Source organism: Balaenoptera ricei, chromosome 17 (genome assembly GCF_028023285.1).
Source record: "Balaenoptera ricei isolate mBalRic1 chromosome 17, mBalRic1.hap2, whole genome shotgun sequence".
NCBI classification, from domain to species: Eukaryota; Metazoa; Chordata; class Mammalia; order Artiodactyla; family Balaenopteridae; genus Balaenoptera; species Balaenoptera ricei.
Genome location: NC_082655.1, coordinates 31998085 through 32023861, shown reverse-complemented (window position 1 = coordinate 32023861; position 25777 = coordinate 31998085). Strand labels below are relative to the sequence as shown.

Below are 25777 nucleotides of genomic sequence, written 5' to 3'. Positions count from 1 at the left end.
GCAGTCGGAAATTCACAATCGGCAGTGTGGTATTCCCACGTTGTCCACTTCAGATCCATCTCAACAACTATAGCCCTCCCTTTCCTTTCAATGAAATAGGTCCATTAATGTAATGCACCTCACTCTCATTCACCCTAAGGAAGTTGTATTTTTATTACAGAAAAAGTATCACATAAATACAAATTACATTTTTTCATTAGAAAACTACTTTTCATTTCAGAAAAAATTCAATTAATCATGAACAGGGTTATGCTTTCATCAGGGAGAGAAATATGTAATTTTTCTTCAAGCCTCAAACACATATAATGAAATCTTTTCTTGGAATCCACTCTTAAGATGGATTTTTTAAAGTATAGACTTTATTAAAATCTCAGTTCAATTAAAATGCATTCAATTACTCTAAATCTTTATTAAAATCTCAGGTAAAATTGTACAACAGTGTAAAAGAGACTTGTACTCTTTACCAGGCAGTTAATTCTAACAAATGAACATAAAGTGCACAGTTTTGCTCTTTAGGAGAGAATAAAAGAACAAGCTTTGGGCTTCGAGTTGGGGGTGGGGAAGGATGGGAGATGGAGGTTGCTTTCTGTGTAGTAACTTCAGGACCTGGTTTCCTTCCACTTCTTATCATAGGTCAACATTACTTGTTGATATGGATGTGACATTATCTTGTGTGAGTACCCTTGATACTACATGGCCAATCCATAGAATACATTTTCCTCACCACCTTAATCAAAAAGACCCTATTTAAGGATTTTATTTCACTCTCTTCTTTGGATGTTTTTTGGTACAGTGTCCCTGTTCTTTTTCAAGGGCCGCTAGAAGATGCCATTGAAGAGGAAGAGGAAGAATGTCCATCAGAGGAAACAGACATCACCTCAAAAGGGGACTTTCCACTGGAGGAAAGCTTTTCCACAGAATTTGGGCCTGAAAATCTGAGCTGTGAAGAAGTGGAATACTTTTGTAACAAAGGTAATCATTAATGGCTGGACGCGATATGTGAGTCTGTTTACTCAGATGATTTCGTATAGTTGAAAAATGCACTGATAGAGTGGAGGAAGAGTGCTGAGTGTGCTATACATAATTCAACAGTCTGCAAATACATACAAGATTTTTTTTAAACATACAATATTATTTTGAAGGATAAAAGACATTTTATAATCCATAAATCATATTGTATATTTAAACACATAGTTTCCTATTGATTGGCCAATTAACTGTGAACATTTTCATGTTGGTTGGCCAAATAACTATAATCCATTTAATGTTTATTGTTTATTCTTTCAACAAATATTTACTGAATGTCAGTTTTTTGCAAGGCACTGAATTAGCCATTGAGGGTAAGAAGGGAATGGGCCAGAGTCCCCACCCAAGTTTCTAGCTCATTCCTTTTGAAAACTGAGTGCCTTAACTGTTTGACATTGACTTTCAACATTGAGAATGGTGCTTTTTTAGATATTGTCAAATAAGAAAATACACACTCTTTCTCTCTTCTAGATATTCTTTTTACATACTAACATTATAACAGAAGAAGAACCTGAGACACTATATCTCTATTTCCAACCTTGACTTGGAGCCAAGTGGCCTTGCCAGTAACTACGTCCTCATTGGGCATGTATACTCATTTTTAACTTGCTTTTTTCAAAAATGAGTTTAAGGTGTCTTATGATTCTTTTTAATTTCTTTATTTGATTGTTTTGCCTCTGCAAGTGAGATGGGTCTTCTTTACCTCCCGCACCAATGTATAATTTCACAAGTGTTTGGATCACTTCCTTGGTTTAGAATAGCTACTTTTATTGATTTTACCGTGGCTGTTTCCCAGAGGGCATGACTGTATGTCTGTATGTCTGTTTGTGTTTCTGAATGCACCGTTTTTATTTTTTAGGCAGACAGAGAAGTTATGTGGAGTGATTTTTTTACCTGTTTGTGTGAACGTGATGATGTGAATTGGCAGTCTGAAATCAAGAATGCTGATATAGCTTCCCCCAAAACTGCTAATATGCATGCCTCAGTCGCCAAATATACATTTGATACATATTATTAAAACCTCAGTATAACTTTCTCTTGATTCTGGTGTGTTAGAAACAAAAGAAGCCAGCCAGTTCCCATCCGTGTGGTCAGTAGAACTCCCTGCCCTAAGACTGTGGGAATGGAATGGCAGCACCAACAGTTGGATACATTGAAGTTCAGAAAAACTTTGACCATTAACTCCTGAAGACCTCACGATGGCTTTGTAACATGGTCCTTGTCCCCCACATCAGAGACTTTTGGTTGAAAACAAGAATGGTATGGACCAAATAGGCCTTCTTAGTGAGTAGTCACTCAGAGTTCAGGCCAAATTAATATTTTCTCTTGTTGTTTTGGTTGTTAGAACCATTTCTTGATGCTACACACCCACAGCAATACATATTAGAGCTGGCTGGAGAGGAAGAGTTTTTAAATCTGTTTGAAGACATCCCATTTTCCATCTTTATCAGGAACTATATCCTTTAGTGCATTGTATAGTACCTACCTTATGTTGTGGGATTACAATAAAGGAAGGAACCAGTAGCTAGAAAGTATCATTTATTCTTCTTGTCCTTGTCCTTAAAAGAGTGAGTGTATGGATTCAGACATTTTTGTCAACTTATTAATCCAGGGAGGCAGTAATAATAGTTATTATTAGGTGTATTTTACATTTTGGGATCATCATTGGTGATGGCCTGTATTTAAGAAAATAGAACTCCAAGTTTTAAGTTAGTAGTTTCTTGAAAGAAAATAGACTTATGGCAGATGCTTATTACAGGATTACATAATTATGGTCCCAGAATAATAACCTCCATCTATATTAAACAGAGTCTTAACCCATGAAAAATAATGACAGGCCTTGAGGAACAACAAAAAAAAAGAACTGAACTACAATTATTAAGAACATTGTTTAGTGGATATTTTTAACTTTGATAAATAATTGGAAAGTTGAAAAATACATCAAAATAATATTTAATATATGATATAGATAATATATTAAATAATATATAATTAGTTAATATACTATATATTGTACAAATCTCTAATGTTTAGTTTGAAACTAGAAAGCAATGATAGGTGGAAATAAGAATTCTAATTTTCACATAATATTTTTTAGCATAAATACTACTATTACTATTTCAAACCACTGTTGCCGTATTTAATAGGAAAAGAATTTCATTATTTTACTCTCATAGAATGTGAGACCAGGGAATTCCCACTGAAGTAGTAGGAACTGGTGTGAAAGAAAGACAACTCTTTGATATGAATTGCATCCCCTTGAGGTCATACAGGGATTCCTCATTTTTCATTTAAGTTGATTAACTATAATAGGAAGAGAAAATTTCCTCTCTGGAAAATTAGAATCTAATCTTTCTGCAGAAATTTACATATTAGTCTCAGTGACACATAATTATGTTTTCTTGCCAGTTGCAAGGAAAAAGATAGATTAGGCATTAAAAGCGTATAAGTATTTAAATGGTTAATGATGCCAGTGTCATGATTGAAAAAGCACGTAAAAATTGTTCTTCTGAAGAAAAATATTTTTAAGTTGGGATTACTGATGAAACATACTTTTTGCACATATTCTCAATCATTTATGACAACTTAAAAATTGTAAGTATATGTAAGAAAATGAATTGGATTACTTGGGAAGTTTCTTTGTCTAAAGATCTAGCCATGATCAAAATCTAGCAATGACACAGTTGTTTTACTGGGTTCCAGGGGTAACATTTTTGAACATCAAATGCTTTTTTCTTATCAAACAAAGGATAGGAATTTAAAAACTCAGATCGCAAAAACATGGTTAGAGTATCTTGTTTTCCAAACAAGGTATTTTGACACATTGTCAGAGAAGAGTACTGAGATACACATATAGTTACAATATATCTTCATTTATACTTTAGCAACTGTATTTTGTATAAAAGCAATCTATGCTATTGTAACTTTCCTTTTTAGAAAAGAAGAAAAGAAAAATCTCTACTCTGTAGAGACATAGCTTATCATAGGTAAAAGTTACTTCTTCCTTTTGAAATTGAGCCTTCTACATTATACAGGATGTTTTCAGTGTTTAGAATGACTCTTATTATTGTGGTATTTTTCTCAGTTCCAAATGGATATTATCTATTCTCTTGTCAAATGGGAAGGCTTTTTTTTCACACGTCTCAAAGTGTCTAATAATATTAGTAAAGTTGCTAGTTATATTATAAAATGTGATTAAATGCGACCCAAATCGCTCTCATAATGTAATATTCCACGGAAATGTCAAAAAATATTGGTCAGAATTTTGTCATCTTTAAATGTGTAGAATTCTTAATCATACAAATCTAAAACATAAATAATCACAATTAAAAATGGAAAAGATCACTTTAATAAAACCTTGTTATAGTCTCAGGCCTAAAATATGAATCTGACAATTCTGTTGCAGATTCCTGTTTCACTTTTTACTTTGGGTTAGTTGCATATTTTATGTTTTTTATTTTTCATCTTTGAAATGAATAAAATGAATTATATTTATAAAAAGATGATATTTCAAAGTTGCTTTGATACTTTTAGATTTTAAGAATTTTAGCAAAGTGTAAAGCAATACTTTCAATTTGCATCATCCCCTTTGGTGCAGTGAGTTTAGATCATTTGGCATCTTGCCTTACCGTATCTCAGAGAGGAAGGAAACAAGCAAGAATTATTTCCTTGAATTTGCAGATGACGAAGACATCAAGGCTGGGTCCATGAGTGCTACACATTTCCTGTGGTACTGGATTATTTGCTTCAGTGACTTTCGTCTGCCTTTATTCTGGTTTATAGAGTAAACATGGAAGTACATCAATATTGGTTTAGAGCTAAGCAAACTAATGTAAATTGAAATATAGGTGGTCTGGAAAGCAACCTGGGGAGCTTTTAGTTATGTCACTACTGGCAGGTGGGAACTCTTATACATTAACAATTCTTGGATAAACTCAAAGACAGTAAGTTTTATAGTGGGGCTGATATTGGAGCAGCTCTAAAGCGGGTTTACTATTATTAATTATTTGGAAGACTGTTTCCTCACTGCAATATTCAAGTTTGTTAATAACTAAAGTAAATTAACATGTCTTGGGATACATTCCAGGAGGATGTCACAGGATATGTGAACAGGAAGAAAATTGTCAGGCCAGTATCACTAGGCTATTAGAATGTAATGCTATCAACAAGCAAACAAACAAACAAACAAAAACCTCCAAAGAAACTACATGTCAGTGAACTTTGAGTTATCAATAATGATTTTCTGGAAAAGTTACCAAGGATCCTTACAAACTGGTCTCTGATGACATCATCTCTAAACAAAGTCTGAAAGGGAAATGATGTCATCAAAGTTGATTTTGGAAGAAAAACAAACCTTACTTCTAGTCCTACTATCTAGATATGGAGAATTGTCAGAGAAATCACTGGGTGCAGTGCTTTACCTAGAGAGATGAATTAATGTTAGAGCTCTTCAATCTGGAAAGATTAGGGTTGAAAAAGAGGGGCATAATGGAAAGCCATAAAATGAGGAAACATATAGTGTAACAATGGGCGTTCTCACCACATTCAAAAAGATTTGACCCTGGTAATATGCAGAAAGTAAAAGTCATATTTCTCTTTTAAAACAACTTTAAAGTAGAAAAATGCAAAGCATCTTAAAGAACTTAGAAAAGAGCCTGAGTTACTCAGACTTGGATTTAGCTCTAGGCCCAGAAGTAATTAATACCAAACCAAAAGCAAACATAAACAGATATTTAATTAGGTTGGCAGAAGCTTCCAGTTCTGTTCAATAGACTGAATTCAATACGACTCAACTCATATATTAGGCATCTGCTATGTGTCAGACCCTCTTCCTGGTGCTGGGGATACAGCAGTAGACAAAAGTCCAGCGCTACTCTTGAGATGAGAGAGAGATAATAATCAAACTCGCATTGTATAATATGACGGGTGATGTTGAACATTATGAAGAAAAACAACACAGTCAGGGTGATAGAACACCATTGTGTGCGTGTGCACTGCATGCTATCAGTAGTTTATAAGGAGTGATGATAGGGTAGGTGAACTCTGAGTGGAGACCTGAGGGAAGGGAGTGAGCTTCCAGTACTCCAGAGTCAAGTTGGCTGTACCTATAAGGCTAATGTTGCAGGAAGCCAGAAGAAGACAGCAGAGAGCTGGGGGGAGTAAGAGAGGTGCGGCCATACCTGTGGAACTTCTAGCTCTAGGAATCTGTTGGATTCTTACCACTGTGGAAGGCCTGGGTGAGCCACAGAGGAGAAGTTGAGGTATAACTGGGAGAAAAGGCATGTTCATGACACAGTTTGTATATACCTAGAGAAGAAAGGTCTGCAGAAAGTAAAAGTTAAAGCAGGAAATGGAGGGAAGTGAATTGGGGAAGCTGTCAGGAGATACAGATAACTCCAATCAGAATCATCCCTTTACCCAAAGGCTTGATGAGATTTCATCCGTAGCTCGTTAATGTAGTTTACGGAAGAACAGTTTGGGGGTGTTTGAGGCTGATATGAGTCACTTTGCTCCCTTCCACAACACCAGAGCTGGGTATATGTTCTCTATAAATTTTCACATCCTTGAATCAGAAAGATAGAACAGGAGGCATGAGAATCAGAATCATTTCATCATTGTGCTTAACTATTCCTGCCAATAAGTTGCCAGACTCATTGGAATGTTCCTCTCCCCCACTTCCTTCCTTTCTTTCTATCATTTGTGTCATTCTGTAGCTTTGATTAAAAATTAAGAAATAACTGAGGAAAAACCATATTTCTCATTGGACTGTAATAAATTAAAGCCTGGATCACTGGCATTTGTCTCCATTCCATGTTAAGTAAAGCAACAAAAATATTATCTAGATTCTTAATACTAGAAGAAGAAGAACAAAAACCCACAGCTTCATGAAGATTTGGTTGTGGGAGTAGTAACTGCTTATTTTTCACTTGATCCAGTGTCAAACATTCATGCTATTTTGTTTCCTATTTTCTTCTTTTCATTTTATTATTTTTTTAGTTCAGAAAGTATATTTACAAATATTTCATAAATGCTTTTCAGTCACTTTGGTTTCTTTCCTCCTCATTTATGCCTTTAATGACACGTTTTTGCTTCCTCTGATGCTTGGGGAACTGGAATCAGAATCTGCAAAAGGCAGCTCTACCGTACTCTCTTTGAGTTCAATAAGGAAGGAGACCTGTACCAGCGACTTTGTTCCTTTTTCTAAACGGGATTAAGAAGCTGAGCTTTTTAAATTCTTGCATTTAACATTGACATTTCCAGGGTGTGTTTGGACCAGGGCGTTCAAAGAGAAGGAATGAAAAAGAAAAGCCAATATGACTTTGTTTTTTACCTTGCTGGAGGAGCTGTTTAAGCTTATTGACCTGAACCTTTGACTCCTTGTTTTCTCTGGATTTGGCTGCAGTGGAGACACTGATGGAGCCCTGATAGAGCTGATTGAACAGCCCCCAGCTTTGCTTGGCACAGACCTCCCTTCCCTTCTCTGCCACCTCCCCCTCCCTCCACATGACATTACTGTGCCTTGGCAAACCGTCTGTTTTCCTGGATCCAGTATGTCTTTTTTAAAAATTTATTTAAAAATCATTAAATTTTTCTTGCATAACTCATCCAACAATGCAAAATGGAAGTAATTCTTTTTAGAACATAGAAATAGAGGCTGTAATGGTGTCCTACTTTTATTTTTATCTCATAAGATTGGAAAAAGGAAGAAAACATTATGACATTGTGGTGTCACTCTTCTGGCCATCTTAAAATCCCCAAAACATAGTTATGTTTGGAGCAGTTTGATTTTTTTCTTAAGCCACAATTATTGAAAAAAGGAAGGAGCATTTGAAGGCAATTTGTGCTTACAGAAAGTCAGCATTTTCTCATTTTTTGGTTTTTTTTTTCTTTTGAACCAGAGGGTGTTCAAATTTTGTCCATGGCTTAGTATTTTATTTGTAAGAGTCAGATCAAGCTTTATCTGTTTACCTTAACTTTGATCCCAGATATATCATTATAAAAATTTCAACAAAATTATCATGAGTGATTTTATGCAATGTTGAAATGAGTCATGATGATATCATTTATATGAATCATGTATGATAATATATACTGCTTTTTTGCATATGATGAACTAAATTCATTGTTTTCTCTGTGAGCTGACCATTAACAAATCTCCATTGTGCAATCTGCTAAAGGCATTTTTTAGATATAGTAAAACTTGATAAAATATATAATTACATAATTATAATTTATGAAACAATTTCATATTGTAATACAGTGTATTTCATTCTGCTTCTACCTGACTATGTAAAATGTTAAGAGATATTTGCCTGTTTTAGTTATATCTTTATTTTATCAACATTATTATTGTTTATAATAAAAATTGAAAATTAATATAAAACCCTATTTTACCATTTAGAGAAGTTGTCTTTTTTGTGGTTATGGTTTCTGCAAGTGAGAGAACATTTTTTGACCTATAAAATTTAGTGTAAGTTTGTTGTTTTACCTACAATGTTGAAATTCAGGAGAAAAGTAAGAATTTATTTAATCTCCTGTTATTTTATATATGTAAAGCTAAGCATCTGTGTATTAGGAGACATCTGAATTATTGATTGACTTTTTCACTTTTAATCTAGTTATTTAATTAATCATTGATTTTAGCTGAATACCATAAAGGGAAACTATATATTTTTAAGCCCTTTTATTGCTACATTTTCTCAGTGGTATTTTGGGTAGAATGAAGAGCCCATGTTTCCTGAAGGAAGTAGTTTTGGTCAAGCAGTAATTATATAAATAGTTATTCTAAATTAAAAATACAGTTTTCAATTTTATGTTGCTCAAATTAAGAGAATATATAAAACAATTCATGCAGATCTACACTAGTTTGCCAATCATTTACATCTACTAACTCTTAATTTATTTTTCTATTTAAAGAAAATTACAAGTGTGAATAGCATTAGGGAAGCCTGAGAAGCTAATTTATTTTAATAATATGGAATTAATGTGGTTGACAACTTTGAATCCTACTGTTGGTCCCATAATAATTTGAGATAAAATGTTATTTTAGAGAAACTGATCTCTTGGAAGTAGCCATGCCTTTTCTGCTTTTTATTTTTAAACATCATAAATGATTTAAAAATATTTTCTTGGTTCTGCACTAGCATTTTTTAGGTTTAAATCAAATAAGATTTTCAAAGCTTTTAATCTTCTAATATAAAATTCATAGTTTCTTGTTAGTATGTAAAATTTCTCACAATGTTTTGATTATCATTTGAGAAGCAACAGGCAGTATTAAAGCATTTGCCCTTCCATTACCTGATGGGATAATCTTTACCTCTGGTAGTGCTAAACATAGAATGTGTAAAGGGAAATGTGGAGAACTGCGGTAAGATGAATTTAATTATAGTAATGTAGTCAATCAGTTTTTTGTTGTTCTTAAAAGGTCAAGTCAAAATAACTGAATGTGTTACACCAATGAAGCAAATACTGATAACGAATGCAGATGGCCGTTTCGGCTTCTTTTAGTAGTTCAATGAGATTCCAGAGATTGGCACTGAGACTACACACCAATTATAACAATTATAATAATGGTAATAACAACTTCCATTTGGTGACTGCTCCTGAAAGTCAGACATCTTGCTGTACATGTATCACCTCTAATCAACTTACTGTCCTGCAGGGTGGATGTTGTTTTCACCTGCGACTTCCAAAGGTTCAGTAACTTGGGCAAAGTCACAAAATTCCTAAAGGTTAATGCCAAGTTCAAACCTAGGTTACTGTACTTATGAAGATAGAGAGCTAATTTCATTTTCTGATGTCCATCGTTATGTAATCCTTATAGAAGGAGATGGACACATTGGAAGAAGCCTGTATGAAGTATAAAACTCACTTTTTCAAGGTATTTTTAACACTTATTACACATGACGACGTGTCAGTCAAGATAAGGGCATACATAAAAACAAGACATTTTAAAGGATAAAGTAAATAAGTTAGGGGTGTACTTAAAAGATTTCTCTCCTTTTGGTCCTCCTTTAAAGACTCTGTCAATATAAACCAGTGTGCACTAAGTAGAGTTGGCATTTTGATATAATGAGAGGGCTATATTGAAAGCGCTTTAGATTCATTATACTAACTGGAAGATTATGTTACCCTTATTTGGTGGCATGAAATAAGCCACAATTTCTCATTGCTTGTTTTCTTGTGAAGTTGTTTTCAGGTAATTCAAAAGACTGGGGACAACCCAAAATGCGTGTACTTGGGCAGAAGCCAGTAACAAATGGCAAGATGTTTACAAATCCATCAAAACTGTTTGGATAGGAATTTCAGCCCTGTAGAAATGTTTGCAAAGTGAACTCTTTAAAACAGCTTGACCTTAACACAAAATAAGGCCAAATAAAAAGCGGAGAGAGGAAGGAAGGAAGAGGAGAAGAGAGCATTGTTTGCAGCGAAAGCTCTGGGCACTGTGAAAACTTTTCCCTTTTCTGAAGGAAATGCAGTGCAGCAGATGGTAAGGGTGGACGTGAGATAAACGTAGGAACTGGAAAAGTAAGCAATACATGCTAACAGGTTCTGTATCAAAGACCTGGAGAAGTAGAAAAGATTAGACAAGGAACTGTTCTGAAACTTGACAGTAGCTGTATCTTTACCAAGTCTTACCCACATAGCAGAGATGGAAAGTGGAATTGCACAGACAGTAGGCTGTGATTATATTTTTCTGACAGTGAGAAGGGAAGGTCTTTTTAAGGATTATTTTTAAAGATAGAGATTTATCAAGGTGGAAATCTATAGAACAGATGTATAAAACACTTTGTTCCCCCCTACCTATTTAATAATGGAATTTGATGTAGCTTCTGTTCTTGCTGTAGAATTAGCACAAGACACTGTATTTTGGGTCTTAGATAATCTTTTCCTTTTTTCAATGCAAATTATGGTCCAGACTAGTTAACTAACACTGAAAACCTATGTTACCTGTTTCTAGTTGTATAAGAATCGGTATGTATGAGTGCCTATAAATGACCACGCATGTACAGAGGCAGAAAGGGGAATATATAAAGAATGTTCTTATTTCTTAAAGATACAGTCATCTAGTAAAGGAAGGAAAACATATGTACAAGCGAGGCAAGGGAATATGTATATATATGCATATGTGTATATATATATGTGTGTGTATATATATGTGTGTGTGTGTATATATATATGGAGTGGAGGAATTGTTAAGTTTGGGCTGATTAAAGAAGCAGTGTATTCATTCTCAAGCTTCCTTATGGTAATGTGCATCACTCCAGAATGGAAACTATTCACCAGCATGTGTCTGCCTCATTTAAGCCTGTGTCCTGTGCTCCTACATCCTGTCCTAGGGACTGACTGCTAAAAGGGAATACCACAATACAGTAACTCAACAAGAAACAATTCTACAATAATGTAGAGTGACACTGATAATAAGAAAGAACAGGGAAGATAGCTAATATCCTAAGGAAAACCCAATTTAGAAAAGAATGATGTTTTCTCCATAATACTGGCAGTTTATCTTGGGGAACTTTTAAAGTGGCACTAAAAAAATCAAATAATTAGTAAATGGAATGAATTTTGAAAGTTTATGTAAAATGCGTACCTTGTCTTCACACTTATCATTGCCAAAAATATAAATCTACTCATTCACCTTTTAAATTTATCAATTGTTTAGTTAGTTTGATGTAGTGTAGTGTAGCTTCAGAACTCCTCATTTGCACAGACTCCTTCCAAGGCCCTGCACCTAATTTTGTAATTATAACTTTGCACTCTTCTTTTAAGAAGAGGCCTCTCAAATTGAATAAACTTCAGGCCTCACAAGGCCTGAATCGACCTCTGTTAGTACCTTCATTAAATATGGATGATCTCATGGGAGACAGCAATGATCAAGAATGTTGTTTGGTTTCAACTTCCTAATTTTTGGAAAACCTTGAATAAGATTCCTAAAATGTTTTGGCATTTATAGTAGATATCTGAATTTCAAATCTGTTATCATTCTAGGATAAGTTGCCCTGAGCCTAAAGAGAGTATAAATACTCATGAAAGCACTGTGTTAAAAATTAAAGCAGAGAGGGGAAAACATTCTCCCACACACATCTGAAAATCTAGGTGATGCCGTGGGTGCTATCTCTGTTTTTCTTGAGTTATCAGCAACCAAGGACCTCTTGCTGGCCCTGAGGGAGGAGGTGCTATGGGAAGACCTTGTGGTAAGAAGAGTTTGAATGGGTCTCTTGATAACATTCTGGGACTATCCCTGGTGGTGGAAGCTGGGTATGGATCTGAGTTTGGACAGGGCTGACGTAACCTACAATACTTCTTTTTTTCCCCCCACAGATATGAAAAACTTCATTAGGATTAGATTCAGCTATAAGAATAGGTTCCTGGAAGCTGCCCCAGGACTCTCCCATTTACAATCCATTGTCCAGAACTTAGTCTTAAGGAGTGGTTCACCTCAAGAAAAGGGAGGCTGGGAAATGTGGTCTTTATTATTAGGTGGCCACATGCCCACCTCTAAGTTCTGTTACTATGGAGGGTTTTCAGTTTTGCAAAGGGCATTGTTTTTATTCATCTTTGCTTGATTATTGGGGTAAGCATTGTGGCAGTCAGTCCATGCCACATGCATGTTTTTGCAATCCAATAAATATTTATTGAACACCTACTATATCAGACATTATGGGACATGCTGTGATTACCATGTGAGTAAATGCAGGGAAGGTCCTGGCTATTTTGGAATTTACCTTATAGTGAGGAGGCAGACATTAATAAAATAATCACACAAGTGGTACAGGGTGGTTTGAAAGAGTGAGGAAGGTCAAAGCGTTCTTAAGAATGTGACACTTGAGTTGGTATCTAATGCTGAATTAATTAGGTAAAAAGAAGTGGTAGGGTTCCAGACAGAGGGAACAGCAAGTGGTTAGCAAGAGACTAGTGAGCACACGGATTGTGGTGGGACTGTGGAAGGAGTTGACCCAGGAGAGAGATGTATGAGCCAGAGAGATCAGGAAGGACAATGGTCATAGGGTGAAGGACAGGCAATGATGAGAGGAAGCAGAAGAGAGGAAGATAAATACTTTGAAAGCTGAAGCATTGCAGGCAAATCGGAGCTTCCCATAAACCATAGTAGAGAGAGAAAATGAAAGAATAAGATATATGTAATTCCAATGGTCAAGCAGTAGAAAAAACAGGGTTTATCAGAAGAAATAAATGTTATCCCCTATTTGTGAGCTCTGAGAGTCATTTATCATCATTAGGGTATTTGAACTAGTGTTGGAAAAAGGGCATTCAGATATGGACCAAAGTCTTTGTTAGCTGCTGTCCCACAATATGCATTCTCCATTGGCCTTGGCTTTTTGGATGTGTGGCTTGAATAGTCTATTTATAATGAGTAAATTATATTGTGGTGATGGAGCGCTATGGTAATGAGTGATTGCTCATGACTCATATTCTTAAATGGATTATGAGAAAGGAGAAGGTCTCTGGAATGAATTGTTAAACAGGAAAGAATAAACAATTAGGTTATATGAAAAGCAATATTCAAAGATCATAACTTTCTCAAATTGGTTTGATCTTTCTGTGTAGACGAGGTTGGCTTGTTGGGGAGACAATTTCAGAGATTGTAAGGTTTGGCTTTACTTTTTGTTATTGTTGATGATGATGACGGTAATGATGATGATGGTGGTGGTGATGATTTCCTAAAGGGAATGCTGGGTTTGAAGCTTGAAGACTGAGGCCAGAAAACTGAAAGCTAGTGGTTTCCTGATGGCAGAACAACAGATCTGTGAATAGGTCAATTACAGTTCAGAGTATTATCATTTACAGACCATCAGGCATTACTCTGTCTCCTCTTTGGAACAAGATGTGCTTTAATTTTGTAGAATCCTCCTCTGAGTGGAATATAGTAGTTGCAGTGAATTTTCTTATTAGTTGCAGTGAGTTTTTCTTGTTTGTTTGTTTTGGTTTGGGGAGGGGGAGCTGGGGAAGAGAAAATAAAAATTATTTAAATACAAACTTTGAAATACGTATTTTAGAAACATTTTTCTTACATATTTGACTCTTTCAAGTGCTCATTGTGAGAAATAATGAGGAGTGAAAATTCTTGAATGAGAGATACACTGCTGAGAATTTGCCTTATTTTATCTCATGTGGAAATTTCCCTTATGTTCCAAATCTCAAACAAACTTAAACTTTGAGAAAAATACTTCTCACATAGAGGCTGATACTGACATCAGGAATAAACGTTCAGGACTGTAGAAAGAATTTATAAATCACTGTTCTTCCTAAGTTGTCAATACTTTTAATGTGACTTTTATCTGATACAGTTACCATAAACGTTAGTATTTTCAATAGTTTTCCCTTATTAACTATAATAAAATGCCACAAATTACAGTAGTTATGCATTGACTGTAGAGATTGAGTTTCCTTTTCAAAATGACAGACTTAGCCCAGGACCACTGTCATCAAATATTTCAGGATTGTTTCCTGATCTGGGGTCTGAAAGTTTATAATCAAACAAATGTGGATTCTATTTTTTTATCTGTTCAATTCATACTCTGAGGTATGGAAAAGGCTATTATATAAGTTACAAGGAAATCACATGCATTTAAAGAAATGTTTGTGTACTGACTATTAACTATCCAGAACACGGCAAAATCCTCCATTTTCTTACACATTTATAGTAAGTCAAGGGAAACTTTAGTTAGACATGATTATGGGAATCCACAGAATAATGAACATATTCTTTTCAAATGGTCGAAATATTTAGATTTTTTTTAGGTATTAGCAAAAAAGGGTAACAATTGCATGTTTTTTATTTTTTGTCTCTGGAGATAAACTGTGTCTGTAATTTGGCAATGCAGAGTTAATTTAACCTGGCACCTTTGTTTGGATAAGCTATAACCAAACAATTGTTTTAAGCCAAACAATATTGTGAGGCTATTAGGCAGAGCAAACACAAACTGAATCTTAAACTTAAATGTCCTCACCCTTCAATACAAACTGCAGTTTTCTGTTTTTGACTGTTACAGTCCTTTAACCAAAGCTATCTTGTCTGATGATAAAACCATAAGTGTATGAAGCTCACACATTTTTCATCTCTTTTATGACCTTATCTTTCATGAGCGGCTTCTGTGAAGGTATCCTAACTATAGGAAGCACCTGGAAAACATATGTGATATCTATTCTCTGATAAGCAGTTGTGAACAAGAAAGTAGATCTGTCACTTCTGAACTGTTCATTGTTAAAAAATACTTTGATGACTTAGCTGATTGCAAAATACATTATAGGGATGACTAACAGCTACAGTAACACTCCTAGTCAAGAAAGTTCAATAGTTATATTGTACAGGAATTTCTATAAGAGGTTAATATTGATAGGAACTACATGGATTAAAAGAGCAAGATTGAGAAAGGCTGTTTGCTTGCATGACTGCTTTCAAACACTGCTGCTGTTTTGTGCTGAAAAAGTGACTGCCTCAGGATGTGGCAAATCTTTAATTTCTACAGGAATGTCTAACTTTCAGTGAAAAGATATTTATTTGTGTTTTTGAAATTATTTTTGCCTTGCAAGTAGAGCCACTGCTTTTACCACCTTGCCAACAATACCTAATATGGAATTAAAAGATTCTGTTTCATGTGTTCCAAAGACTATATTCTAGTGCATTTCCCCAAGTCATTTGTGCTGTGTATTATAGTGCTCAATAACACCTTCAATTTCCTCCTATGGGGCTTTCATTGATTCTGAAAACTAGACTAAGAAAAATGGAAGGGCCCACAAAATATGTATGATATCTTTAAAAGAGCAACAAAAGAGTTTAATCTTGCAATGGAAAACCATTAACTCCATAGGCATAATTTTAGAAATATTGTAGATTTTGTTACCACTTGACATTTATTCCGTTTCATTATTTTATGAATTGGTCTCTGGATATATATAGTGGTTATCCCATTAAATGTGTTTGTGCTTTGCTAAAAATACACTGAAATTTCTATTTAACAGTATGTGAATAAAGAATTTAGCAAGTAAATGAACGCATGTCAAATGCATTCATAGGTGTTTCTGTAATTTTCTTCCTAGCATCCTTTCTCTCTTCCTTTCCTCTTCCTACCAACAAAGCTTTTGAAGCAATATCTGAATAAACTTGTCATTATTATCTTAGCTATTAATTATTCATGCCATTTTTTCATAAGCTACTCTAGAGTGCTGATTTCAAACATATAAGAATCAAAAATGGATAGAAGTTAAAAAAGAAAGAAGATGGTCAATGAAGTCATTTCCATTCAAATCAAGAAGAGGCTGGAGTTGGGTTAATATCAAAATAAAGTTCTATTTATGAATTTTCCATGAGAATAAATATATTGATAGGAAAGAAGCAAGTCTCTATTGTAAGGGGAAAATGCTGTTTCTTAAAAGTAATTTAGAGATTTCATATTCGATTAAGTTATTTTTTAATCATTTCATTTTTCATTAGTAAAAAGATTAAAAATGAATTAGGTGAAAACATTACCATAAAAATGAGAGCTAGTTTCCTGAAATAAACTTAGATGATGAAGGGTCTGGAAGTTGAAAAACGTGACATATTTTAGTTATTAAATAGTTCTGAAAGCAATTAATTAGTAACTGTAATGATATTGCAATAGGTTATGTTTAAAAGAATGAAACCAAAATCTAATTTTCTAACTGCACAGTGAGCAGTGGTTATTGATTAAGCATCTGTATGTAGTTTGATTTTACCAAGTTCCAAGTAAAATAGTACACCTAAAAAAAATAATGAAGAAACAAGGTTTATATATGATGAGGAGAAAGCAGCTCTCTGATCACATCCTGCTGTCTTTATTGTTTGACATCCAGTAGGCTTTGATTATAATATTCTAATGGGTTTGGAGTACGGTCTTTGGAGTTGGACTGACTTGGAATCAATTCTTGGCTCTGCCACTTACTAGCAACGTGCCTAGGCATCTTCTCACATATCTGCCTATTGGTTTACTCTTCTGAAATACAGGGATAATAATGCATGGCAGAGTCGTTGATGTGATGTTCGAGAAGCACTTAGCTAGTGCTGAGTGGTGCTCAAGAAATGGTAGCCATGTTTAGGTTTACTATAGAATCTGAGCTTTGTGACATGCTCTCTGCTTTATTCATCTTTATGATTTCAGTATTTGGCACGTAGCAGACACTGAGATGAATATAAATTCAATTCTGACCCGTTTTGTTTTCTACACCCAAGTATATCATTTCATATGACATTCTTATGCTTTGGGGCATCGTTCCCTTTTTTGCTTTCTTTCTTTAAGAAAACACAGTTTAATCAGCCAACGACTTTATTCTTCTCTCTCAGGATTTATTTTTATTAATGTGATATATATTGCACATTTACGCAGTTTCATAAATGGTTTAAAATAGTTGTAAAATGTAATTTCTTTAGAGCTGTTAATTGTGTACAATCAACTATTTTTACAGTGCTTCTTTAACTGAGTACTCTGCAATATTTATTTTCAGTAGTTTTCTAATTATATGTGCTGCATAATCAAACAAATTCGAGCAAATTGTTCCATGAATCAGGATTATCAATACTGAGTATTGCTCCAGATGTTGGCACAAGTTGAAATCTAAGCTCTACAGTTCTGATTTGGCAGTTAAGTGACATTTAATGAAGGTATTTTATTATATGAAATTACTAGTTCATTTTGAGTAATTTACTGAATTTCTGTGTGCGTCAAACATCTGCTGAGATTTGTCGTCATCCTGCCATTTTCTTTTCCTAGTAGTTACTGGATGAAAATGATCATGGGTAAATTTGTCCCATACTAAATGCAGGAAAGGACTTCATTCAGTTAACTCTCAAATAGTAGGAGTATTTCTTGAACTGTTTCTTGTTGGCATCTTAAAACTTTGTCTGGATCCTGTTCTTGCATCATTGAAATGTCTTTAGTTTCACCACCTTTAAGTTGTCATTTTTCCTGTGCAGTAACTTAATTACTGTAATCTTTTTCTTTGGAGAGATGGTTCTCATTTTTAACCTGAAAAATGGTTTTCAATCATGGAGCCTCAGAACATTAAACCTACGGAGTTCAGATTCATCTAAGATTATGCCTCCAAAATTTCCGGTATTTTATTGGCTTCTTCCTCCAGAAAGCTTCCATGACACCAAGTTTTCATTAAGTGTCATGCCTGTATGCTCCTGTCACATCATGGACTGCTCCCATGAAAGCATTCATCACATGGGGTTGCAGTCTATTGATTGGTCTCTGTCCTAATCTATAAGTTTTATGAGAGAAGGAACCATCTTTGTTTTGTATTTGTAGTGCTCAGGGACTCAAAAGTAGTATTTTAATCAGTTAATAAAGAATGCTTTATATCACTTCCATTCAATAAAGACAGACATTCATAGATCTAAGTAAATTCTTTGAACTTCTATGTGTTGTGATTACTTTGCAGTGTATTCTTCCAAACATACTTGTTTCTCACTATATTTCTGAATACTTTTGCTTCCAAATATGTAATTTGCCTAATAAAATATTTTAGAGTAGACTTAATTCTAGTCTCACAAAAATCGGGGTGAAGAATATCTGAGACATGAGTCAGAGTGTTGTTATGGATTGAGTGAGGGAAAACTCAAAGACCAGAGGTCTGACAAGGTATGTTCATAGAAACTCAATAAATATATGTTCATTACTGTATTTGTGTCACATGATCTCATCAGTTCCCCACTGTAATACCTCTAATGCTTCTCCCTGTCTTCAATGTGAAGGTAGAACTCCAAAAATAATTATAAGATTCTCCATGGTCAATGTCATTTTATGCTTTTGGTCTCTGAATTTCCATATCTTATGTGATCTCATTTGGAATTATTCATGGACTATCCTGATTGTTTTCATCAGTGGTTACCTCTCTTATGCATGTGGCCTGTCTCCTTAACTAGATTATATGGTCCTTAAGAGAAAGTATTTTTGTCTTTTTCATATATTTCATTGTATCTTCAAAAATATGCCTTGTAAGTGTTAATTATTGATTGAATTGTGCATGGCACAGTGTATTTCCAACAAATTAAAATGTAATAGTAAAAGTCAGGAAGATTTACTTCTCTGTGTGAACATAGAATGATACAATTAATACCTGAGTATAAAACTTAACTTCTCCAAGTAGTTCTGGCCAGAATTTTACTCTCTGTTCTCTGGGCCCTTGGGTGTGTGATTTTTTAACAGCATAGTCTCATGCTTGCTTGTTTATGCATTGCTCTGCGACTAATATTCAACTGTTTCAGGTGTGCGTGGTTCTCTCTTCAACTGGTGGGGAGGAGAGGGGAAGCAAGAAAGGATGTTTTGGAAAGAATGCTAACTGACAGGAGACTCAAATTTAATTCCTAACCTTGTACAAACTGCTGATTTTGGTGGTCTTTATGATGCCTCTCCATGCTCCCTCATATCCCTACTGTTCTGCTTGTTAGGGAAAGGAGAGCCACCTAAAGCTGCTTCAGTCTGTAACCCCTGGGATGACTGGGAGGCATTTATTGATGAAGAATGAGAAGGCTTGGGGGAGATGCCTTATGTAGAAATAAATGTTGTTAACTATAAGACCGTAGATAAGTTACTGACCGTATCTGTGCATCAATTTCCTGATCAGTAAATTTTGTCTAATTTGGGTTAGATGGTCTCCAGCATCCTCTCTGATGCTCACATCCCTATGTTTCAAGACTCACAAGACACAAGAAAAGTGCTTGGAAAGCATGGATGTTGTTTAAAAATTATAGGTCACATGCTGTACTCTTTTTGCTACTCTCTTTCCTTTGTAAACTCCCCATGCATTTTCCTTTGTAAACTCCCCTGCATTCGTGCCTAGAGTTAAACCTTCATTCAGTCTGTGGAAATGCAAGCGAAAGGTCACTCATCTATGCTGTAGATTCTAGTGTGGATTCTAGTCCCCATGAAAAATAAAGTGTTGGTAAAGTCAGTATATATTACTGTAAATTGGGTCAGACATCCTTGGTAGCACTCAAGAAGGTTAGGTTGTACACTGATATTGTATTAAGTAACATTGACTCAGTTGGTGAGAAAGTTTTCAAGTTTCTTATATTCTTTCAATATACTGCAAGGCCATAGAGCCCACTCGTGTGTGCAGGCTGAGAACTAGCCCTATCTGTATCTGAAAAGTGAGAGATCTCTTAACCCTCATCTCCTAAGATAACTGGTTCATGCGTCTGTGTTCTATGTGACCTACAAAAAAGGAGCACAGAAAATTCAAACTCTTATCTTATTACTGAGCCTTCGTACCTTTCTTATGGTTCTTGGACCTTGTCTTGCACTCTTGTTATTTGTGAACTCTCTTTAATGAGTTTTATACTACTTTCGAAAAGGTATTTTTCTGTATATATGCTACTATACCTACTACAGTCCCTTAAACCTGGTAGATGCTTAATAAACATTTTCTGGAGGGAATTTCATTGCTCTTCATTTTGATAATCCAGAAAAGAAGAGATAACTCAATTTTCAAAGAGCCTCCAATTCCAGACATGGGGTTCGGTGCTGTGGGGTATGTGTAGGAGCCAGTGCTCCTCCATTAAGGAAACTAAGTTCAACAGAGCTGTCACTGGGTTTCTACATCATCTCTCTTTACTTTTATTCCACTTTTTAAAGTGATTCATTTTGTGAAGCTATATATAGAAATGAATATAAAATTTATGAAGTTTAAACTTCAAAACTCATATCAACATCACACTAATGTCATTGTAGTAATAATAATTGTTTCCTGAAAATTTTGTATTTTCTAGGTTACTTTGAAAGATTTTAAGAATTCAGTGTATTTTTTGTATAATAATATAAAGATTTAAGTACTATTAGAGATTTAACCACTATGTGGAAAATAGCTATTAAATACTTCAGAGGGCAAGCGATTTAACTTTAAAAATTTAGATTATTAGATTAAAGGTTTAGTTGCCCTGTTTTTAGTATACATTCTTTTCATTTCTGTCATCACATTTTCTTGTCATTCTGTTCTCTGATTTCTGTTATCCTTTATAAGTAGGAATGATTAATATATTTGTGTGCACTGTATTAAAGTCAATTACTTTCCTTTAAAAAGCAGCAGTACTTTGTTACATTATCACTTAAAATGAAGGTAGCTACAAATTAGACTGTACTTTTAAAATGTGATTGCATGTTAAGGTGTTTCTCCTTCTTTGCCATAAGTATACTTTTGTTCAAAATATATTACATTGTTTTTCTTTTCTTATGTGAAAATGAAGGCATGATTTTGTTCAAACTAGCTATGCTTATTCAAGAACAAGTATAGGTTATAGCTTCTTGCATTGTGAAGACTTGTGTCACTGGCTCATCTTATATGACAGTAATTCAATTATGACCTTTTTATACCCATTTTAAAAATAAATACAAACAAGTTTTAGCAAGCTTAATGCTGGGGAAAAAGAAAATCTTCTTCAAAATAACCTAAATTCAACCCAAACATAAGTATGTCTTTTCCTATGGTATTTCTTTTCTGCTGCATCTTGCCTTTATAAAAATGTAATTTGAAAATAAGCATGTTACGGTTTTCTGTATTGAAAGCACTACAATAATTACATACTGCTTTTTATTTTCTTCTAATATTAATAATTCCAAATGAAAAATTTTATGGAGATGTTTTTAATGTTTATAGCAGTCTATTTATTTATGACAAATGTTGATTTTCTTTATTATAAAGCCACAATAGTTATCAAAACGATTAATTGTAGACCTATGTCAATATAATGACAATATTTGTAACAAATATGTAATTAGACCTATGCTATGGACATCCCTCTAGGAGGATTTGAATTTCAAATAGAGGGCTTTAATCATGTCCCTTCCTCTTTGCGTGTTGGTATTTTCTAGGTGACGATGAAGGAGTCCAGGAGACAGCAGAATCAGATGGGGACACACAGTCAGAGAAACCGGGGCAACCTGGAGTTGAGATAGACGACTGGGATGGACCAGGTAGGACAAAAAATTTAAAATTCAACCATCTGTTGCTACTATGAGGAATTCACTTTTTTTTTCTTAAATTTTAATTAAATTATAAAACTCTTACACTCTCACTTTTGATTTAAAAAAAATATTTGTGTGTATGTTGGTTACATGGAAGGCTGAATAAATATCATTATTTAAAGAGGATTTTTATCTTTGATAAATAAACTATAAAAACCAAAGTGTTATCACTGCTTGAAGTTTTTCATCTTTGTTTTCTTTCATACTCATGTAGGAATTTAGTTAATTCTACTTGTTTTATCTTTGAACAGAGATCTTTGTGCTGTATCCACATTCAAATTGGGCATACTTTTAAAGCTTCAAACAAGTAACAATACTCCAAAGAAATACTTTTAGTATAGTCATGTTGTAAGTCATAGATTGAATCCCAGTATGTGTTTAGAAGTTTAGAAAACATTAACAGATGCCCCACTTTGATTCAAGGTTTTGGTAATATTTTTATTTTTATGAATGAAAATTAAATTTGATTTTAAAGTTCATTGATATTTAATCATTTCAAGAAAAACAAAAACTGTTAAAATACTCCAAAACACCAACACAATTTTATATAAATATGTACAGTTCGTAAGAACTCTGTGGCTAAAAACCTTTATATTTGGTGCCAACTAATTTACAATTGATGGTATATTTATAAATGGAGAATGTTATGTCATAGGGCTTAAGGATATAAGCGAGTTTTGAAATAATTTTAGCCATGATTTCCAAAGCAGTAACATTTTTCATTAAGAAAGATCCCTATATTTCAATCACATTTTCACCCTTGCATGACTTTGCAAATTGCTCTCTGCTGTGCGTGAAGAAGAGAGGAACTCCAGTGGTAATTTTCTGAAACCAGCAGCTGGAAAATATAACGCAAACAAAAATGAAGATACAGTATATCTGATTATTATGATGTCATTTCTAATGTTATTCATGATACACACAGATGTTTGTATTCTGTATACTATAGCATAATGTTACACAAGATTTTGGATCAAAACATATTATAATTAAAGTACCATAATACCACATTTTAAGAGTTTGAAAGAAAATGTGGACATCTGGCATTTTCACCTTATTGCATAATGTTTCTGTCTTAATGAAGGGAAGAATTCTCTTGATTAAAAAAATAAGAAAAAAAACTTTGGAAAATTTTATTTTTTCTTGGGGATTACATTTAACTTAAAAAAGGTGGGTGAACTTTATGTTGTATGGTTCTTTATTCATAGAATTAAGTACGTATAGGCCGTTTAGAAGAGTTTTTACATTTAAATTAGATTAGATGGCCTTTTGATATGCCTGCCTGCAAGGGGTACATTCTGGATTCTCTCAAAGGGGCAAACTTGGAGGCGGCTGGTTTTCCTCTTTGCTCAAACCTGGGACCCACAGTGCTCCCAGCCACTTGTGAGTAAGTAAGCAAATTCAGGGGGTGGTGAATTACTAAACACATACTGCATACCCAGTGCTTCCTTTTTCAGGAAGCTTTTCCAGAAATAAAGTTATGTGTTAGCTAAAAGAGATCGAGAGGGGGGCGGGGAACAAGGATAAAGCATGATGCTGTCCATTCAGGATAAGATTTTTTCACTTTTGAGTTAAATTTACTTAACGTATCTGATTTAATAAACATTTTATTTAGTTGATATCAGTGAAAACGTATATACTCTTTCTGTGGCACATATGAATGTATAAAAACTTTAAAGGAAAAAATGTATGCCTATAAGCAGGTATGCCTGGAGGAAATTCATCCTTTGTATATTGTAAATCGATAACACATTTTTTCCCTACAGGTGTTTTGCAAAATAAAGGAGGATTTATTATTTTGACATCCCCTGATAAATGAAGTTGATTCATAACAAAAGATTACCTGTTGGATATTTATCTTTTAAAGTAGAATATTCATTGCTTTCCTTCAATCAGGAGAAAGTATATAATCAGGATGTTTTTGGACTTTTGCTATTGCATGAATAGTGATTACATCAATATTTTTACCCAATTTTTTGTTATTCAAAAAAGTATTGGTATTTTACAACTGTATTAAGAAGAGGAAATTTCCCAGGTTTTAGTGACAGTTTCCAAACATCTTAGAAAATGAACTCTGGATTCTAAAGTTTTAGGTTCGAATTCTGGATTTGCTGCTTACTTGCTGGATGAATTTTTGCAAGTTGCTTAATCTCTCTGTGCTGTTATTCTCATTTGTAAAATATGGAAAGTAATATTAACGCCTCTTAGGGCTTTTGTGAGAATTAAATCAAATCTTGAACATAAAATGCTAATGACCATTATTATGGCTTTGAAATTGTTGCGACTTGAAGCAGAACCTTTAAAAATTCTTTTCTGCATTTTTTAAAGCACAGTAGTACATCTGATACAACAAGGGTAAACTTTTATAATACCAAGCATCTAGTTTTGAATTTAGCCACAAATTATTGGTTAAGATATGCGGCAATGAGCCAGGTGTGATTTCAAGGTCTCCTAACTTTAAGGTCCTCCCACCCAGTCCTGATAGTCACCCTAAGATAGAGAGTTGTCTCTAAAAATAGAACAGAATCAAAGGACAAGGAAATTCTCTAAAGAATTTGAGGCATAGAGCTAACATCATTTAAGATAGATCAGGATTTATCTTATTTTTAAAGTTTGATTGGAGACGACTCCACAAATTTTCTTGATAGCTCAGTTCGATAATGAATCAACTCCTCTGTGAAGTGTTCTATTTTTATCAAATGCAGATTCCCCAGAGCATTTTTTTTTCCTTATTTGTTATACATTTAAAAGTCACATTTAATCATTGCTGGTACCTTTGTTAACTCTTATGATTAGGTGGAACCTAAACAATCTTTAGGAAAATTGTCTTACATTTGTAAACATTTCTAATGATGAAATTCTTTAATGTTTAGATATTTGTGACTCTTATTTGAATAATCTTCAATTTCTTATGAGTCTTTCACCATTTGAGTGGAGTGCTAGACTCACAGTAAGCTAGTAAAGTTCAGGCCAATGTAAAAGTCATTACCTCATTATTTCAGTATTTCGCGTATCTATTTTCAAGTTTGATTCTTCTTTCTTGCTCTTAAGAAAATTACCTTGACATTACTTTGCTTGGAATCTAATTCATATGATACTTGTTATCCACTGTTCTTCCTTTTCCTCTGTATTTGCCTATACCTCACTTATATCATTTCTGTCTTCTTTTTAAGTAAATGCTTTTTCTTTTATCACCCTCCAGTAATTCAGTTTGCCAATATTTTCATACATTTAACTATTTAAGAGATAGTCATTGTACACTAATAACTGTGAAAAGTGCTAGGGAGAAGTCCAAAGATGTAGTACAATGCTGGCCACAGTCTCTCTTTTTTTATTGAAGTATAGTTGATCTACAATGTTGTGTTAATTTCTGCTGTGCAGCAAAGTGATTCTATTATCTATATCTATCTATCTATCTATATATACACACACACACACACATTCTTTTTTCATATTCTTGTCCATTCTGGTTTATCACAGGATATTGAATATAGCTCCATGTGCTATACAGTAGGACCTTGTTGTTTAACCATTCAATATATAATAGTTTGCATCTGCTAACTGCAACCTCCCATTTCATCCCTTTCCCACCCCACCTCCCCCTTGGCAACCATAAGTCTGTTCTTTATGTCTGTGAGTCTGTTTCTGTTTTATAGATAAGTTCATTTGTGTCATATTTTACATTCCACATATAAGTGATATCATATGGTATCTGTCTTTCTCTTTCTGACTTACTTCACTTAGTA

General features: G+C 34.1%; 1 protein-coding gene across 1 annotated transcript in view; it reads left to right on the top strand.

The window, feature by feature from the left end:
* The window catches only part of ZFPM2 (zinc finger protein, FOG family member 2), a 459876-nt gene that overhangs the window by 101477 nt on the left and 332622 nt on the right, over positions 1-25777 (top strand). Inside the window, exons 2-3 of the mRNA XM_059902062.1 lie at positions 814-972; positions 21879-21980. Of these exons, the coding sequence (XP_059758045.1) occupies positions 814-972; positions 21879-21980 (261 nt within the window). The remainder of the gene's footprint in view (positions 1-813; positions 973-21878; positions 21981-25777) is intronic.